At 39.1% G+C, this 15,497-nt stretch overlaps 1 protein-coding gene across 3 annotated transcripts in view; it reads right to left on the bottom strand.

The window, feature by feature from the left end:
- Positions 1–9,516: 9,516 nt before the first annotated feature.
- Positions 9,517–15,497, bottom strand: part of Ccdc148 (coiled-coil domain containing 148) — a 274,276-nt gene continuing 268,295 nt past the window's right edge. For all 3 annotated transcript variants that reach the window (XM_048345423.1, XM_048345424.1, XM_048345425.1), the window contains one exon: positions 9,517–9,851. In XM_048345423.1, coding sequence (XP_048201380.1) covers positions 9,705–9,851 — 147 coding nt within the window. In that variant the 3' untranslated portion in view covers positions 9,517–9,704. The remainder of the gene's footprint in view (positions 9,852–15,497) is intronic.

Here is a 15,497-nt window from a genome sequence, read left to right as displayed (position 1 = left end):
ATTGACAGCTTGCTTTTAAATGGTTAAGAATAAGATGGGGGGTGGAGAGAGGGAAGAGAGAGAAGACAAAAATTGCAAGCAAACTGAGTAAAATATTAAACAGTATGTGAATCTGGGGGAAAAGTATAGTGATCTTACTTGCCAGTTTTTATATAGATTTGAAATTTCTCTAAGCAAAGCCTGGGAAAAACTAACAGGATTCAAGAAAAGGCAACAAACATGACAAAAAAGAAGATGCAACATATCATGACAGCATACTTAAAATATAGAACATAAGTTTAAAGGGAACATAACAAATATTTAAAAGTATAACTTAAAAACAACCCCAGGAATAAAGTCAAATCTGGTTTATGAAAGAGTGTTATTTAGAATGACCATTACAGTAAAATTACTGTATCGTGACAAAAGTGGGGGGAAAAAACCCAAACCCAAATCTCTGGCTTAGTTAGGCAAAAACATTAAGTAATTATCGAGGAACATAAATTACATTATAACCAGCCACTTGACATTTTATACAAGGAAAGAAAATTTAAGTATGTTATTTTATACCCAGGGAAACCTGACGTTCAACTGTAAATACAGTCAAAAACTATTATTAATTCTCAAATCTCAGAAAATGTAGTTTCCATAAGTGATCCCTAGAGTTCTCTACAAAGCATGATTCAGACAATCAAAATGAAAAGTGAGAGATATTGATATAAAACTTTATGGTACTAGTAAAAACATACTAACTTGTAAAGTAAGATTAATTTAGGGACAATGAGAGAGTGTATAACATTTATGCAATCCATGATAATACAGTGAAATTTTCACAACAGGAAAAAATAGGAAGTGTGTAATCAAAAATTATTTTCATCATATTAGTATTTTAAGTCTTATATGTATACAATGTGAGATAATATAATTAGTGATTATGTCAAAATGTAATTATGTTAAAATATTTTAACATTTTTGTCATTGACTACCAAAATTCTTAATGAGGAAAAAATAAATACAAGTGCAAAGTACAAGATGTTAAGTAAGAACCTCATAGAATGGTCAGCTACTCAGGAGGCTGAGACCTGAAGATCAAGGTTTGAAGCTAGCTGGATCAGAAAAACATGAAAGATGCTTATCTCCACTTAACTAGTGAAAAAAAGCCAGAAGTGGAAGTGTGGTTCAAGTGGTAGATGCCTGCTTTGAGTGAAAAAGCTAAGCTAGAGCTCAAGGCCCACAGTTTAAGCTCCAGTACTGGCACACACATAAATACACACACACACACACATACACACACAAATAGAATTAATATGTTTTCTATATATGGAGGTTACTTTGTATAGATGTGCACATATGGGTACATGCATATGTGTGTATGTAGACTCTACCAATGCTCATTAAAAAGGCCTGGAAGCTGGTACTGTGTGGCTCATACCTGTAATCCTAGCTACTCAAGAGGCTGAGACCTGAGAGTCAAGGTTTCCAGCCTGTTCTGCAAAGTCCCCTTGAGACTCTGATCTGCAATTAAAACATAGAGAAAAGATGGAAGTGTTGCTGTAGCTCAAGTGGTAGCTCAAGTGGTAGAGCACTAGCCTTTAGCAAAAAGAGCTCAGGGAAAGCACCCGGGCCCAGAACTCAAGAATCCAAGCTTTAGGACTAGCCAAACAAAGAAGGGAAGAAGGAAGGAAGGAAGAAGGAAGGAAGGGAGGGAGGGAGGGAGGGAGGGAGGGAGGGAGGGAGGGAGGGAGGGAGGGAGGGAGGGAAGGAATGAAGGAACAAAGGAAGGAAGGAATGAAGGAAGGAAGGAAGGAAGGAAGGAAGGAAGGAAGGAAGGAAGGAAGTTAGGCCTGAAAGGTCAACCTAGAAGCAATGTCTACCTTAAGCAACCAATTTTTAATCTTGAAATACCATTTTCTATCCAAAGGAACCAGAGTTTGTTAAAGCAAAGATTGATTCAAGGTCAGAGCAGGTAATGTTTAAAATGAACCTGGGTTATCTTATCATGAGAGATTACAAATGTGACAGAATTTCAAAGATGGCTGCAAAAAAAAAATCTCCTAGCTCATATAACTCTTCTTCAATGTGAACAGCCATTGCCACACCCAGCCAACAAATGGGGCTCATTTTTCAACCCTTTGAATCTTGGAGAGTTAGTTTAATGATCACTTTGATGAAAGAGAGAGATTTGGGGCAGTTCCACCAGGTCTTAATAGACCTTCTAACTTTGAGTATATTTGCTCTTGGAATTCAGCTACCCTTCTATGAGAAGCCGGAGCCAATGAGAGTCATAAGTAGGTCATTCAGTTAAAGCAGCATGTACTACCAGCCATAGCTGAGTCTGTAGTCTTCCTAGCCCTCCAGACAAGTTGAGCTTTTCCCTGTTGGCTACAACTAGCAATAACTGTAGTGTGCACAATACCCTGTATTGGCAGAAAATGCCTTCCAGACATACCGTTTCGAAATCCCCAGAATCTGTGAATGTATCATGTTGCATGGCCAATTAAGGTCCTCACACCTGGTCTTCAAGTAAAAAGATTATCCTGCACAGGAGTTCAATGCAATCTGAGGAATCCTTTCCAGTGGAAGAAGCAGGCAGAAAAATGTAGAGTGATGGGATGTGAGAGAGAGTGGACTTGATATTGCTGGCTTTGAAGACAAAAGAAGGGAAACCTGTCAATCTGTGACCAGATTCAGGAATCTAGAGAAAAAAGTTTCTACTCTACAGCTTCCAAAATGCAATATAGCCCTGTGAAACCCAATCCTGACACCCCACCCCCCGAACTATAAGAATTACTCATTTTGTTTGGGACTCTATATTTGTGAATAGTTTGTTAAGAATGATAAGAAATTAATGTAGACTCCAAATAAGAACAACCTAAAGAAATCAGTCATATCACAAAGTTATAAGAAAGAAAAATGAATTATAGTTTTGAGCCACACATTTTCTTATATAGTAATGAATAACTGGAATAATGAAGAAGTTATTAAGTCTATCAGACTGTCTAAATGGAATACGGGGCCACTGGAATCTAAGGGACAATTTAAGCATCAATAAGAATATTCTTCTGACATTAAGATCCATGACCTCACAAATGTAAAATAAAACTAATCACCTTCGGAGGATAGAAGAAAACCAATTAATTATTTTGAAAACTTCTAAGAAAAATCAAAGCCAAAACAAACAAAGCCGGGCATCAGTGGCTCATACTGTATTCCTAGCTACTCAGGAGGCTGAGATCTGAGGATACCAGTACGAAGCCAGCCCAGGGAAGAAGAAAGTCTGTGAGACTCTTATCTCCAATAAACTTCTCAGAAAAAGCTGGAAGTGACACTGTGGCTCAAATGCCACAGCACTAGCTTTGAGCACAAATAGGCTCAGGGGCAGTGCTCAAGCCTCTGAGTTCAAGCCCCAGGACTGGCAAGAACAAATAAATACACAAGAATGGAAAAACAAACAAACCAACAAACCAGAGGACACTTTTACTTACTGCTCTTAGAATCACATTTTAATAGATCAAAACCCTCTAGTTTTCTAAGCTAATCAAGGAAGATGAGTAATTGAATCACAGTATATTGGTCATGAGTCATAATTATTGGATCTAAGGATTGAGAGTTAGTAGCAACAAAATATTTCCAAAGCACCCACGGCTCAGCCACGTATTGTGTGTGAGATAACACACTGCCGTGGTGAGGTGGTCTGCAGCTGATAAAGTCACCAGACTCAACTAACAACTTACAGCAAATACAAAGGATAGAGAAGTCAAAGGAAGTCAGTACATTATACCAAGAGGAGAGTGTGGGTAATACCCAACACAGAAAAGCCTACATGTAAATGTATATGTTCCTTCCATAAATAAATTGCAAATGGTAGAAAAAGAATGGAGAAAGAGGGCTGGGGATATAGCCTAGTGGCAAGAGTGCCTGCCTCGGATACACGAGGCCCTAGGTTCGATTCCCCAGCACCACATATACAGAAAACGGCCAGAAGCGGCGCTGTGGCTCAAGTGGCAGAGTGCTAGCCTTGAGCGGGAAGAAGCCAGGGACAGTGCTCAGGCCCTGAGTCCAAGGCCCAGGACTGGCCAAAAAAAAAAAAAAAAAAAAAAAGAATGGAGAAAGAAAACTATAAATTTAAGGATAATCAAAAGCCTAATTTAAAAGCTAAAAATATAGTGTTGAAAGCTATCCCATTGGGGTTTCCTTTAGAGAGCTAGCAGGTATAATCTGGAACAGTTTCAATTAGAGAAGGACAGAGATAGAGGAGTCAGTAACAGTGACAGAGGCATGCCGAAGGAAGTGCATGGTATCACAGAAGGGAAGAATGTGTCCCAAGATGGGCTGTTGTTACCTGAAGCAAATACTGCCCCCAAGTCAGCAAGATGAACACTGAAAAGCAGTCATCATTCTCCAATGTGGAGTTTATTGAAAACCTTTCTGACAGCCTCAGGAGAGGATAAGGTTATAGCAAAATCAGAGCTTATGTCAGAATCTGGAAGATCAAAAGATGAGACATCAAATGTTTACAGGCAACTTTCTTTTATTAATTAAATTTTGTTGATAAGGTGTTGTGCAAAAGGGGGACAGTTACACAATAGGGAAGTGAGTACATTTCTTGTGATATCCCTCTTCTTCCTTTCCCTTCCCTAGATCAGGTAGGCATATATACAATACCCAGTGTACCAAAATCATATACAGTAGCCACGTGGCATACGCCAAAGGAAATTCACCTAGAACTTTAAATATAACGTCAACAATAGAGTTTGCTTATCCTTGTCTTATATGGTCATATATACATAGCTGTTGAGCTATTGTGATCCACTGAGAGGTCTATTTTAGACCTTTTTATGTTTAGTAGTTGTTTGGTTTTAGATACATAATGTAAGGTCGCTGACCCAAACCTGTGGAAATACCATTTGACAAGAAGTTTTTTGTCTCGCAGACCTGGTCTCTACTGTCCCCCGGCCCCAACAGTCATTTATCAAGGAGACCATGCCCTTTTGTTCTCTGTGTTCTAGGCTTGTCTCGCTCAACATTATTTGTTCAAGTTCTGACCATTTCCCTGCAAATACCAATATTTTATCATTTCTAATAGCTATGTAGTATTCCATTGTGTATGGGTACCACATTTTTTGGATCCATTCATCTGTAGAGGGGCATCTGGGTTGTTTCCATATTTTGGCTATTGTGAATTGTGCAGCGATAAACATGGATGTGCAGATGTCTTTTTGATATCCTGAGACCTGTTGTTCAGGATAGATGCCTAGGAGTGGTATGGCTGGGTCATAGGGTATGTCTATGCTAAGCTTTTTGAGGAATCCCCATACTGTTCTCCAAAGTGGTTGTACTAATTTGCACTCCCACCAACAGTGGAGAAGGGTTCCTCTTTCCCCACATCCCCTCCAGCATTTGTTGTTGCTACAAGCAACTTTTTTGAAGAACTCTCTTGAGTAGAGAAATAGCCAGGTAGCTAGAGGACACTGTGAGTTACAGGGAATTTACTTAGAAAGTTGGAGTTTATTCCAACAATATGCTGATGGAGGACTTGAAGATATAGAAGAAGAGAAGAATAGACAGAAATGAGAAACGCTCATGGACTTCAGGAGGGACTAAAATGAAAAGCACATATGGAAATGGTGCTCTAAGGCAGAGGAAGAGCTGAACTCTCCACTACAGGAAGCAGAAGAGATACCCAACACACTTGGAGGTATCTGTAGATTTAGTAGGAGTGGAGGGGGATGGACATTCCTTCCAGACAAAATAGCACACTTTCTTTTCAGTGTGAGATAAGTCCTTCATCTTCAAAGAAGTAAAGTTGAATCAGGTTGGGATTACAAATAACATTTTCAATTGGTTTTGCACCATTATCCACTAAATTTTTTTTATTATGAACCAACCCACATGTGTGTGTGCGGACACACACCACCACCCACACCACCACCATCACCACCACCATCACCACCACCAACACATTTTATGGCATAAAGGCTAGGCCTACTGGGTATGAATTATCTCTGTTCAGCCAGGCAAAGTAGACAAGAGCCTAAGTGTAGAAGAAAGGAGTACTGGAAAGGAAGAAAATAAAAAGGATCCTATCATATGCCAAAGTAAATGGAACTCCCTGAATAGGATCATCTTCCTAACTTAAGAATATTAAATCAGAAATTAAATTAATGATAATTTCTGATATACTCAAATATTAAGTGATTACACTTGTAATAATTTGCCTTTTAAATATCATTTTTCATTTTATTTGGAATATATTGCATTGATATATAACAGTCTATAAAGCACTGATATACTATTAAAATGATTATAAACATCATATAATTGCTATCTTGGTTAACCATGATATGTTTTCAGAGACTTAGAGGTCCACATCCCCATCTGCTTCCTATTCCTAAAGGAAATTATCACCTCAGCTTCATTTTTAGTATTTCTTTATTTTCTATTGTTTTAGCACCTGTGTATCCCTAAGCAATATAAATTAGGTTGGCATGTCTTTGTACTTTAGATAAGTGAAATAAAACATGGCATTATGCTTTTGTGCTTGACCTCTTTCACTAAGTAGTATGTCTATGCTGATACATTTTTTCCTTTTTTTATGACATGCAATGTCATCCATGACATTTTTATATACTTTTTTATATCTCTCTACTATGAATAGGAATTCGGCTTGTTCTTATTTGGGAAACCCACTTTGGTCTCCCTTCAAATACATGCAGGAGCTTCAGAGGGCGTGAATTCTGTCACCCTCCTCATGTGCATCTGACCTTTCCCAGCTTACACCATTGGGTGCTTTCCATTGCTCGGTCACCGCTTCACACTATGGGCTTCTTGGTATTGTTGCCATCTAGTGGGTGTGAACTGATATTTCATTGGGGTTATTTTAGTAAGTATTCCTACCTTTATAATCATTTGGACTTCTGATATTTTACTTTGTTTTGATTCATTAATGAATGTTTCACTGGTCCCTAGGCTTGGGCTCAGGACCTAGGTGCTATCCCTGAGCAATTTTGTTCAAGACTAGCACTCTGCCACTTGAGTCACAGCTCCACTTCCAGCTCTTTTGGCATTTAGAGATAAGAGTCTCAGGTCTTTCCTCTTCCAGCTGGCTTTGAACCGCGGTATCAGCATCCTAAGTGGTTAGGTTTACAGGTACAAGCTACCAGGGCCTAGCTCTTATTTTGTTTCGTTTGAGTGGTAGTCATGGCTCACTAAATTAATGTCTCCATTTGTAAACAACTGATCTAAGGCATATTCTTATTTTTCTTAACCTTTCTCATCTATAAGACTGGGAGTAACAATCTCATAAGGTCATGATGATGATCAAGTATGAGAGGAAAAGCACATATTGTGCTGAGCATAATATTATCTTTCAAAAAGAAAGAAAATAAAGTTTGATGCCCAAATGTCCACTCCCATTTTCATTTAACCCACAATATCAAGTCTTCATTTCTCTCTGACGGCAGTGCCACCTAATGCATGTGCTTAAGCTAGTAAACTTGGGCTGTGAGCAACACGTCACTGAGTTGATACTCAGTTGGAGTTTGGATATGATCCTATAGGCATTGGGAAGGATGTTGCTAATGGCAAGGGTGTTAGACTGAGTAGCATCCATGCCTTGCCTTTTGGTGGGACCTATCGTGACATAGCAGGGCTTCCATGGGATGGTGTTATAGCACATAAAAGAACATTATGGCTCTAAGAGAGACCCTCAAGACAAATACTTACTACCCCTGGCCTCTCATGTTTTTTTCTTTTTTAAAACAGATCTCACATGTTGGGATCCAGCCTTTGGACTTGACGGGGGACTTGATGCCCTTCCCCCAGCCCTGGGGAATGCGGAAGCAGGCTACGGTTCTCTGGGTCCGGAACCAGAAGAACCGGCTTTGCACCCAGCCCCCAACTTTCTCGCCAGCCCAGGTGCCTCCCAGTCTCGCCCTGGCTCGGTGCTTTCGAGTGACGTTAGCTCAAGGGGATCATGTGATAGCTCTCAGCCTATCGGCATCCTGGCCGGTCAGCTTTCTCCCTTCTCTTGCTATCATTAGTCCATGTCCTCGCCTTAATAAATCAGATAGCTCTTGAAGCTTCTCCGAGACTCGCGTATGCCTGGCTTTCTTTACTGGTAAGGAGGTGGGTAGGCGTTCTCGTTAGGCCGCACGCACGTGAGGTCAGTACTGACTCCTCCGCCCCATCCTGGCTATCTGCCGGCCGGGTGACCAGGAGAGAGGGCGAGAAAAGGGGGGGGCGGCGAGAAACCTAGCTGAGCCTTGATCCCCACGCCGGGAGAGGCGACTCGAGCCTGACACTAACACATAGAATGGACACTTTACCACTTGAACCACAGCTCCATCCCTTTTTTTGCTGTAGGTTAATTTTTAGAAAAGGTCTCACGTTTTTGCCCAGGGCTGGCTTCAGATTATAATCACCCTACCTATAACTCCCATCTAGTTGGGATTAGAGACATAAATCACCACACTTAGCTTATTTGTTGAGTTGAAGTCTTGCTAAAATTCTGCTCAGGCTGGCCTTGAACAATGATCCTCACAATCCCTACTTTCTGAGTATCCACTGCACCTGCCCCTTTATGCTTGTTCTTAAAGATTCTTTTCCCTCTTTTATGAGATGCTATGATAATACTGAAGGCTGAACTGAGAGGTATAAGAATGAATTATACAACATGAATATGGTGTTTGCCACAGCATCTCCTGTGAAAACTTATTTTTACAAGGTAGACTACTTGTTTTACTTATTCTCATTCTGGGAACAATCATAAAGATAAAGAACCCACCAGTCAGTCTGGCTTTTCTCCCTCTTGTACATTATTCCAGTAACTGCCTGGCAATTACAACCCCTGGGCCGGAAGTAGGTGGGAAATGAAGGGAACCAGCAATAGAGCAAATAAAATAAGTATCTTTTTAATAGTAACCATGGCAACATTCAAAACACTGATTAGCTAGGTGCACTAAGCACTTTTTAGAAATAGCAAAATTTTATGCTCAAATTTTATTTGAATTGCTTCTTTCTTATGAAATCATCTAAATATTTCTTAGATATTTTGGAGCTTTTGGCGGCATTTGAAATATAAAATTGTAAATGTTCAAGTGTTCCTTCTAAGTACATCCAAGTACATTTTTCTAAACTACAATAGGTATTCTTATGCTTGAGATGCTATTTCTAATTTCCAATTTACTGCTATGGGCTAATTTACAAAATGGAATTGTTTTGATGATTAGTTTGCAGTAAACATGGTGTACCAAATTGGTTTCTAAATTTAGAGAAAGGTTGACTCTCTTCTTATAATAATCAAGAAATAATAGAAGTATTAATGTTAATGAAGCTTCCATAATCAAAATGCCAAATTCTGAAAGAACAAGCAGAAATGAATATTGGCAGGTGGAAGCTACATAATTTATAATTCTTATAAATGCTTATACTTTGAGCTCTTTTTATGTGATAACAGTCTTTAAAATGTATTTTACAAAATGATAGGATACATACCAAAATGTGCCATACTTTTGGTGAATTTGGTAATATTAAATATAAGGTAAAGATATAAAAGCTTGTACATGGAATTCTACAAACATAAAAGAAAAGAAACACTGTTTTAATAGATGCTATGATTTCTATATCTGTTTTTAAAAATCTTAGAAAATGGTAACTACTGTTATCCGTATAAATGTTCTCAGAGAAAAATATTGTTTACATATAGTAAGATTTGAACATGCACTCTAGATTTTAAACACAGTAGACTCCATGTCCTTTCTTGGAGGTTTCTGAGGGCTGATTTTTGGTAATACTTCCTTGGCATACAATGCTTTATGAAGTCCCGCCTCTCGAAGTGCTAACTCAAAGCGAAGTCTAGGGTCAGAAATTATCTGTAGAAATAAAATACAACTTAAATAAATTACAACTTATTGAACTAAGATAAATCTTATCATTTAGGTTTATATTATCACAAACAGCAAATTTGTTAGATAGTTAAATGGTAATAAATTTTATGACTACTGTGATTACAATTTGGATTCTTTTTTTTTTTTTTTTTTTTTTTTACTAGAAATGTCCAAATATTTCTGAGATCTCTTTTTAGGATGTTACTTGTTTCCAACATAGGTTGTGCAGAATATTGTATGCTAGATTATTCAAAATATAATACAGCAAATGATTAAAAGATGAGATAAAATAAATTTTTGTTCAACACTGTCATTGATTATTTATTGTTGGCTAGAGTTATAAAATATGAGTTATCATTGATTACAATAAATCTATTTTAACAAGTAAATCAATCTTGTACATGTCTTTAAACATATATTTCAACTTCTCTATTATTTAACAATATGTAAATTAAGTTTAAACACATGGCCACTACTTGAAAAACAAAATCAATAGACTCTTTTTCAAGGCAGGATTTCTATTTCAAACAGAAGTAGAAAATGCCTCCATCAATCTGACAATAAGTGGGAGTAGACAGATGAGTAGATCAATTCCTATTTTCACTTATAGCTAATGGGGCCTGATTCTTCTTTCCCTCCTATGAACATGAAACGTCAACAGATACTGTCTATCATGATAAAAATGTGGTCACATAGGGATTTTACTTAGTGTGGCATTTCACCTGGATTTGAATCCCCCTAAATGAATGGGGTTAATAAGATACCCAGATAACTGCAGTTTGTGGTAACATGTTACAGATGCTGTATGAGTTGTAAAACATGAAGGTATACTGGCTCTGTTCTCAGCCAAGAAGCAATTCAGCTAATGCCAAAGTCCAACCTAATATGCTAAGCAGAAGGGGAGAAAGAGAGAGAACCAGGAAGGCAGTCACATACAAACTTAGAAGTAGATCAATTCTGGGAACAGGGATTAGGCAGAACACTGAGCGCCACTGAGGTACACTGGGAGAACAGGTGATTCTCAGACTGGGATTTGAATCCAGAAGGCTGGAAGGACATGCCATAAATGTGAAGGTGCTGGCAGTGGGGGTAGGAGTGGGTTGTTCTGCTCTTAGAATGAAAGTTATACAATCACAGTAGTTGCTTAGGATGATGGACAAGGTTAGAAGAAGTTAAGGTGACAAGAGAAAGTGGTTAGGAATCAACTGTGAATGTCTACACATGAAAAAAATGCTCAAAGTTGGTAGCAAAGAAGAACTGTCAGAAATACTGAAAGGGAGATTCAATAGAACTTGGCAACCTATCAGATATAAGGGCAAGATGAGTACTAGTTCAAGAACAGTACAGAAATTTGCATCTGAGAAGCCATCAACTGAGCTGACATATGCATCTTGTCTGTCTCAGCACAGTCTCTCTATTCATTCTTATCTCTTCCCAATGATTCATTTTCAATGTGTATGCTACTGTATGTAATCACCTCTCTTCAGCTCCAGGCTTGAGTGATATAATTTTTCTTCTATTATTTCTTCTATTTTCAAATGAAAGATATAAATGAAGTGAAAACTCCATCCTACCCATACCCCAATTGTAATTTCCAGAGGTTGCTAATCAGTTTCTTGTAAATATCTCCCAAACATTTTTACTCTAAACATGATGTGAACATAACAAATTCTCCTTCTCTCCAGGTTGAACATAACAAATTCTCCTTCTCTCCAGGTTTGTTTTCCTAATGCTTTCTTATGTGGTTAATGGAAGTACCACGTAGCAACTATAACTCACTGAATTACTACTTGGTACAAGCAATATTCTAGACAGTTGCTATTTATTATTTCTAATCCTCACAGGGAATATAATAATTATTTTATAGATGAAGTAAACAAATATTAAGAAGTTAATAGCTTACACAAATGCACCCAGACAATAAATAGTGGTTGTAGGCCATAATCCCCAATGCAGGCTCTTCCTGATATTAATTTCTATCTAGATTGGGATCAGCATGTATTCAGCAACATTCTCAGGCAGATGCATTTATGACTCCTTTGACACCACTTCTGCAAGGCTCTGTCATCTTAAAAGAACCTCACCCGATTCTGTTACCATCCGGTTAGAAATATACTTTTCCTGAACCACAGGAATCATAACTAAAGACATGAAAACAAAGAGTTATCTCAGCAAGACAAAATTTACTACTTTGCAAAAGGGTACACTCTGCCAAAAATCTGGCAAGCAAGCACACAGAGAAGGCAGGCTGCTCCCTTTTCTCCTTAACACAACAGGCCCTACCCCTCTGCTTGAATTGGTTGAGCTCCAAATTGGCTAAAGAAGATAAAATGTATTTGCAGAAGGTGACCATTAAGACTTTGAGATAAAGAAACTTCTCTGATGAGAAAATGAGAATGGCCAAGAGACATATGAAAAAGTGCTCTATATCACTGGCCATAAAAGAAATGCAAATCAAAACAACATTGAGATTCCATCTCACCCCAGTAAGAATGTCCTATATCAAGAAAACTAACAATAACAACTATTGGAGGGGATGTGGCCAAAAGGGAACCCTACTTCATTGTTGGTGGGAATGTAAACTGGTTCAGCCACTCTGGCAAGCAGTATGGAGATTCCTCAGAAGGCTAAACATAGAGCTCCCCTATGGCCCAGCAGCCCCACTTTTGGGTATCTATCCAAAAGACCACAAACAAAATCACAGTAAAGCCACCAGCACAACAATGTTCATCGCAGCACAATTTGTCATAGCTAGAATCTGGAACCAACCCAGATGCCCCTCAGTAGATGAGTGGATCAGGAAAATGTGGTACATATACACAATGGAATTTTATGCCTCTATTAGAAAGAATGACATTGCCCCATTTGTACGGATATGGAAGGACTTGGAAAAAGTTATACTAAGTGAAGTGAGCCAGACCCAAAGAAACATGGACTCTATGGTCTCCCTTATTGGGAATAATTAGTACAGGTTTAAGCAAGTCACAGCAGAGATCACAGGAGCCCAATAGCTATACCCTTATGAACACATAAGATAATGCTAAGTGAAATGAACTCCATGTTATGGAAACGATTGTTATATCACAGTTGTAACTACTTTCAATGTGCCATATGTAACTGTAGCCTCTATTATTGATGATATTCCTGTATCATCTCCCTGTGGTTGTACCTACACTATCTCTGTATCTTATCTGAGTATATTGGAAACCGGGTATACTGGTATTAGAACTAGGAAATTGGAAGGGAATACCAAAATTGATAGACACAGGGTAAAAAAAGACAAACAACTACAAAAGCAATACTTACAAACTGTTTGGTGAAAATGAACTGAACAACTGAACAACTGATGGGGGGGGGAGGGAAAGGGGAAAGGGGAGGGGAGAATGAGGGACAAGGTAACAAACAGTACAAGAAATATATCCAATGCCTAATGTATGAAACTGTAACCTCTCTGTAATTCAGTTTGATAATATATATATAATATATATATGACTTTGAGATAAGATTAACACTACCCAGACTATCTCAAAACGTACCCATAGCCCTCTGCTCTTTCTTGAACCATCTAAGGTATATCTTCTGAGGGTGTCTTAATTACATCTTGGAACAATCAGTTAAGACAAAAGATTACATTTCAAAAATCCTTCCTTATCCCAAAGCAGTTCCTCTTTCCATTTCTTAACTTGCTGATACTGTCTTAGCAGAATAATCAATAAGAACCAAACCACCAAGTCAAAAAGCAGGAGCTTTTAAGTAATCCACTTTGATAGAAAAGATGGCTTTTCTCTCAATCCTGACCAAATTTCCAATTGGTCACACTGCTGAAGCATTAATCTGACTATATAATTTACCTGCTTTAAAGTCTCATGCCACTTTTTTTTTGCCAGTCCTGGGCCTTGAACTCAGGGCCTGAGCACTGTTCCTGGCTTCTTTTTGCTCAAGGTTAGCATTCTGAGCACCATTTCTGGCCATTTTCTATATATGTGGTGCTGAGGAATCGAACCTAGGGCTTCATGTATATGAGGCAAGCATTCTTGTCACTAGGCCATAATATTCCCAGCCACTGTATTACATCCAAGTACACTGGATATTGTCTATACGGGTAATAGAACTGGGGAAAGGGGAGGGAATACCAAAATTGAGAGACAAAGAACAAAAAGACAAACCATTCAAAAAGCAACATACACAGACATACACACACACACACACACACACACACACACACACACACACAAAAGACAAACCATTCAAAAAGCAACACACACACACACACACACACACACACACATATGTCTCTGACTAGTTACTCCCAACCAGTCCACTATCCCTAAGCACTTCCTTCCTGCCCCCAGTCCAGTTATTCCTCCTTCCTTGTAATGGGCCACAATTGGGTTTATGTTCCAAATGGAACTTTTCTGGCTTGTGCCCAGGGTGTGTTCTCCCATGTTGTTCATGTTAACTGGTCCTGTGAACTTGTCAGCCTTTTGCCTGACCTTTTTAAAAGTCTCTTAACAGGATAACATCCCTCACCCAGGAGGCCACCTAGGAACTTACAGTTCAAGGCCATCCTCTTACTACACTGCTCTGCCCTGCGCAGATATGGACCCTGAAGACCCAAGCCCCAGTGACTCCTTGATGTGCTCAAGCTGCAGGAGGTAGCCAGAGGAGACCATGACACCCATTGGCCCTGACAACCATTCTCCTGGAAATGATGAGGACTTTTACCAACCAAACTGTCAAACACTTCTTGGACAGTACCAGGCCAAATGACAAATCAGGGACCCCTGACTACTTTGCCCCTTTATAGCAGGAAGTAGCTCCAGAAGAAACAACCTCCGCCCATACTCCTGGCCTGGTACCCCTCCTCTGTTATTAATAAACAACAAATGGGGGAATGTTAGCATTTCCCTAGCCTCAGGTCCTCAGCTCCTCCCACTAGCCCCCAGAACCACCCATATCCAATGAGCCATTCCTACTCACTACCTACCTTCTTCCCCTTTACCCCCAGAGAGAGAAGCTGCCACCTGGATAAGGTGCAGATGCCATGTAGCTCCCTCTCCCATGGGAACTGTGGCCCCACTAATAAACCTCCTTATGAACCTTAAAAAAAAAAAAAGCAACACTTAGAAACCACTTGGTATAAATCAACTGCACAACTCTTGAGGGGAAAGGGGGAGGGAGAGGGGGCAAATGAGGGAGGAGGTAACAAGTAGAACAAGAAATGTACTCACTGCCTTTCATATGAACCTGTAACCCCTTTGTATCACACTTTGACAATAAAGAAAAAAAATTCAAAATAAAAAAAGTCTCATGCCAGTTTACAGGAAGAAGGCCACATGCCTTAGCAGCAGAATTGACTATGTTTTCAAAGTCTCAGGTCTCAGCACTTGTCATATATCCCTCGCCATGGACTCACTGAAGACATACTAGAAAGGGCCTCTTCCCACTCTCTTCAGCTTGTAAAATCAATCCTAACTTACTTAGCCACTGAGACTTTTAACATCAGTTTTTCAGGCCCTAACTGTCTTCCCTACTTTGGCCCCATGTGTCTGGAGATATCACACAGCCTATAAGTGATACCTCTCTTTATGTATGCTCAATCTATTTTTGCTTGTTTTTATTTTATTTTAT

This window comes from Perognathus longimembris, chromosome 4 (assembly GCF_023159225.1).
Source record: "Perognathus longimembris pacificus isolate PPM17 chromosome 4, ASM2315922v1, whole genome shotgun sequence".
In the NCBI taxonomy this organism is placed as follows: Eukaryota; Metazoa; Chordata; class Mammalia; order Rodentia; family Heteromyidae; genus Perognathus; species Perognathus longimembris.
This window is presented reverse-complemented; position numbering and strand designations above follow the sequence as displayed.